The sequence below is a fragment of the Amaranthus tricolor genome, chromosome 16 (assembly GCF_026212465.1).
Source record: "Amaranthus tricolor cultivar Red isolate AtriRed21 chromosome 16, ASM2621246v1, whole genome shotgun sequence".
Taxonomy (NCBI): Eukaryota; Viridiplantae; Streptophyta; class Magnoliopsida; order Caryophyllales; family Amaranthaceae; genus Amaranthus; species Amaranthus tricolor.
Genome location: NC_080062.1, coordinates 4,162,501 through 4,167,528, shown reverse-complemented (window position 1 = coordinate 4,167,528; position 5,028 = coordinate 4,162,501). Strand labels below are relative to the sequence as shown.

The 5,028-nt window shown below is 31.6% G+C and overlaps 1 protein-coding gene across 1 annotated transcript in view; it reads right to left on the bottom strand.

The window, feature by feature from the left end:
* Window positions 1-3,283: 3,283 nt before the first annotated feature.
* The window catches only part of LOC130802438 (protein FAR1-RELATED SEQUENCE 5-like), a 3,848-nt gene continuing 2,103 nt past the window's right edge, over window positions 3,284-5,028 (bottom strand). The window contains exons 8-12 of the mRNA XM_057666459.1: window positions 4,423-5,028; window positions 4,090-4,345; window positions 3,833-3,978; window positions 3,570-3,786; window positions 3,284-3,360 (exon numbers count right to left, since the gene is read on the bottom strand). The exon at window positions 4,423-5,028 is cut by the window's right edge and continues 42 nt beyond it. Coding sequence (XP_057522442.1) covers window positions 3,284-3,360; window positions 3,570-3,786; window positions 3,833-3,978; window positions 4,090-4,345; window positions 4,423-5,028 — 1,302 coding nt within the window. The remainder of the gene's footprint in view (window positions 3,361-3,569; window positions 3,787-3,832; window positions 3,979-4,089; window positions 4,346-4,422) is intronic.

The window sequence follows — 5,028 nt, the reverse complement described above, 5'->3', positions numbered from 1 at the left end:
TTGAAGATGTGATGCTAAGTAACTTAATAAACTTTGTTAACATACATTTTATGATTTTAGAGCTCAATTAGCCACCACTTCAAGAGAATAAGAAAATGAACAAGATAAAGGCGAAAAAAAATCAAGAAATGGAAGAGGAACAACAATTGCGAAAAACAAAAGCGAAAAGAATAAAGATTGTTGTTTCAAAAAAGAAAAAGTAAGTTGTTTAATATGTGATGCTTTCTTAATAACATTCGATGTGTTATTCATAAAATTTTGATGCTTTTAGTGTTGAAGTAGCTGCTACTTCAAAAGAAGAAGATAAAGTAGCAAGATAAAGGCGAAGAAAATCAAGATATGGAAGAGGAACAACATTTTCCAAAAACAAGAGGGAAAAGAATAAAAACTGTTGCTTCAAAAAAGAAAAGGTAAGTCTTGTTTAACAAGAGAGAAAATCAAGATAAATTGTTGCTTTCTTTATAAAACGTGATGTTGTATTCACAAAATTGTGATGCTTCAGTGTTGAAGTAGCTGCTACTGCAAGAGTAGAAGATAATGAGCAAGATAAAGGAGAAGAAAATCATGAAGAGGAACAACCTTTGCCGAAAACAAATGGAAAAACAAAAAAAACTGTTGCTTCAAAAAAGAAAAAGTAAGTTTGTTTTTAAATGTGATGCTTTCTTAATACAATGTGATGGGTTATATGAAAAATTGTGATGCTTTCAGTGTAGAAGTAGTCACTATTGCAAGAGAAGAAGATAATGAGCAAGATAAAGGAGAAGAAAATCATGAAATGGAAGAGGAACAACCTTTGCCAAAAATAAAAGGGAAAAGAATAAAAAATGTTGCTTCAACAAAGAAAAAGTAAGTTGTTCAATAAGAATGTGATGCTTCATTTATAGAAATGTGATGCTTTTATAAAAAATTGTGATGTCTATGAGAACCACGATACTTCATTTGTTTTTTTAGAGTTCAAGTAGTTGCTTCTGCAAGAGGAGAATACCATGAGGACCGTGAAGAGAATGTGCCAGAAGTGAACGTAAATGCGAGAATGGAAGAAGAACCTCCTTTACCAATAACTAAACGAGAAAGAGTACAAATTGTTTCTTCTACAACAATTCCAAAAAAGAAGTAAGTTATAGACGTAGATGCTTCTGCATAAAATTGTGATACTTCAATGTGATGCTTTCTACATAAAATTGTGATACTTCAATGTGATGCTTTGTTTATACAATTTTGATGGCTTACAGGAGAGAAGGTCAACTTCATATGCTCTCATCTCCTTCTCAAATGGTTTGTTTTTGTGATAAATTGAATGATAAACAAAGAAGTGTTGTGAAAGAAATTGGTTTTGAAGGATTGTTTCTGTTGAGAATTAAGATGTCTTATCATGGTATGGCTAAGTACTTTATCAACCAATATGATGTTAGTACTTCAGTTTTCATAGTCAATCAAAACTGCAAGTACACTATAACTAAGTATGATGTCTGCGATATTTTTGGCTTGCCGTTAACTGTTAATGATGTTATTAAACGAACTAATTCAAGTGAAGATATATCTGAGTATGATTTATTTGAGGAATGGCAACAAAAACTAGATTGTATTATGGCTACAGATATATCTGCTGAACAACTACTTTCCAAAATGTTGTTAGAGTTAACTGATGGAGGCGATGATTTCAAAAGGTTATTTAAAATATATGCTTTGATGACATTTTTGGCTCTCAATTCACATTGAACTGTTGATCTTAGTTTGCTTAAACCATTGGTTGATGTTAATGAGATAAAAAATCTTAACTAGTGTGGTTTAGTGTTTGATAGGTTTAGAATTGGCTTGGAGAGATGCCAAATAAAAAATTTGGAAAATATTCCTTCATGTCTAGCCATGTTAGAAATTTGCTTTTACCATCAAGTTAGCTCTCTAGGTATTTTTCCATCATCAAGGTTGCCCTTAATCTAACATTGGACTTATGAGACTTTGAAAAAAAGGGCACAACTTGAGTTGAAGGCTAGATCCTTTGGACTGGGTGATTTCGATGGAGACACATACCCAATTTCAAAGAAATTAAGAAAGAAATTACATGATGATGAGGTGGAGCTAGAAGATAATGGAATGTATCTCAGAATCCCTATTACCGATGGCTTGTTGGCATCTTCTGATCAACAAATTCATGATACAGTGATGTAAGTAATATTATTTTTAACATTTAATTTTTTATGAAAACAATCAGTACCACATTTTAAAATATAAAGTAGCAGTTTTTTTTCTATAAAGTAACACATTTCATATAAATGTTTTGTAAGAAGTTTAAATTGAACTATTTTTTCTTATTATATTCTTTTTATTAATAAGCTTATGGAGGAAGTTAGCAAGATGAAGAGGAACATGGAAATTGTTACTCAACATCATCTATCGAAACTGTTGAAGTTAAAGGCAAAAGGCAATCAAGCACAAGATGTCAGATAATCGTCAAACTCTCCAACACTATCACAATGGTATTCAGACCCAAAAGTGATGGAGGAGATTGATAAATTATGGATAGGATAAGAGTGGTTAAAAAACGAACAGTCGACATCGACTTACCAAGCTTTGACCTGAGAATATCAGATCTTGAGAAAACACCTTTACCAGCACCGAAGTTGACTGCCAAGAAGAGAGGAAAAAAGAAAATTTGAGTTTGTTTTGATTCCATAGTGTGATGCTTTCAACATGGAACCTTTATGCTTTCAACACCAAACTGTGATGATTCAACAAAATATTGTTATGAATGATAATGATATTAAAATTCTCAACAATATTCAAGTTAACATCATCAACATGAAAACAATTGTGTTGACGTGTGATGCTTTTGTACAAAATTGTGATGTTTTGTTTGTATGATGCTTTCTACTTCAAACTGTGCTGTTTTTTACAAAAAATTTTGATGCTTTCTAAATCAAATTTGTGTTACATTTATTCAACACAAAATACAATACATGATACACTACCATTTATTTTATAAACGTGTGATGCTTTCCACATGAAATCGTGATGCTTTCAACAAAAACTGTGATGATTTCAACACAATATTTGTGATAAATTGAATGATAATGACATAAAAATAAATTAGTCTACATATAACTAATTCTAACAATTACAATGTTAAAATAAACAGAAATTAGTCTAAAGGCAATTATCCTCTTCAGAGAATATAACCTACTAATGTTAACATAAACAGAAAGTAATCTACATACTACTAATACTAATGATTAGACTATTTCTCTAGAGAATCAATCAAAAATTAGTTTACACTCTGCAACTGCTACACAATTCCAAATATAATTGTTCTTCTGAAGCAGGGATTCAATCGTTTACCACTGTATTTTATAAACAAGTCACCTGCAAGATTCAGTGAACAAAATATTTATGTTAAATTTCTAAATGTGAAAAATGGAAATGTATAATAATGAAAGTATCACTATTTATCAAAGAAAATACCAACATAAAATTCAATATTTATCAAAGAAAGTACCAATAGAAAGTAACACTTTCATATCATATTGTACTTATTTATTTTTTCTTATGTGGACACGTACGACTATTGTGACCTGCAACTTTGCCACAAGTTTTACATTGTCTTTGCTTGGTCACCCTTTGCTCCTCTTCATCTTCAGTATCCTTTTGTTTTGGATCTTTTTCTTTCCTCTTGCCTTTGTTTGAAGATTGTTTAGGGTTTTGAATTGTAATTGTTTTAGGAGCTTCACAACCCACAAACTTTTCTAACTCTTGACGTTTTGTCTTCTCAACCCTACGATTCTTTTTTTGCTAAAAGCTCAACTGAATGCAACTTCATTTTCTGCAAAAGTTCAACCAAATCATCCTCATCATCTTCTGCCAAACTAATGCATCGATGTACCTCATTCCAAACATCTCCTAAAACCCCTTTTTTAGGTTCAATAGCATTATTACCATACAATAATGTGCCATCAATATCATAGACAGGTGTTTTGCTAGCATCTTTTGTTCACCTTTTCAATATGTAAGGTTCTGGTAGATATTTAACACCTTTTGCATGCAAAACCCATAACGCATGCTTACATAAGACTCCTACTCTTTTGAATAACTTACAAGAGTAATCAACATACAATGTTTGTGCATCATACACAACTTCAAAAATTTTCCCAATGTTGAAATGTACCACATTATACACATCCTTGCCATCTCTAACTAAATTCTTTTCAAAACCACACTCAACGCGTGCACTAAGAATTTGTTCTTGAAAATCCTTAAAAACAACATCTGTGTAGGCACTAGAAGCATGTTTTTCAAGAGGGATACGAGTCTTCAAAGGTGCAGAATATAACTTGCATTTACTATCTAGTGTCTACATCATATAACGTTGAACATCCATCGCACTTTGAAACTCATTTGGAGTTCAACTAATGTAAGAAATTTGTTCACAAAGTAATTGAAAAAATTGTTCTCAGTTTCCGACCTAGAGGTTGTTATAAGCAAACCACCCATATAAAGATCTCTAAAATATTCGGGCACCCACATTTCTCTAATATCATACATACTATTAAACCAGTCATTATTTCTTAAATTATCATGCTCATAATCCGACATCATTTTTGACCACTGATCTTCAAATTCATGGGGCTCATTATCCCTATTATATACAAGTTTATTAATTCTTCTTAAAAACTCATCATCATTACGTAACTCAATAGAAACTTTATCAGTTAGTTTCTTCATTATATGCCAACAACAGAATTTATGAATAGACTTGTCAAAAACATTGGGTAGAGCAATTTTTATGGCTGGATCTTGGTCTGTTATAATGGAATCTGGTTGTTTCCCACCCATTGCCCTCAAAAAAGATTCAAATAACCAAGTATAAGAAGATACATCTTCCTTACTAATAAGACCCACAGCAAAAGTAACACATTTTTTTTGATGGTCAACACCCGTGAAAGGAACAAAAATTTGATTATACTTGTTAGTACCATAAGTAGCATCCACAGATATCGAATCACCAAACAATGAATAGTTTCTCCTACTAATACC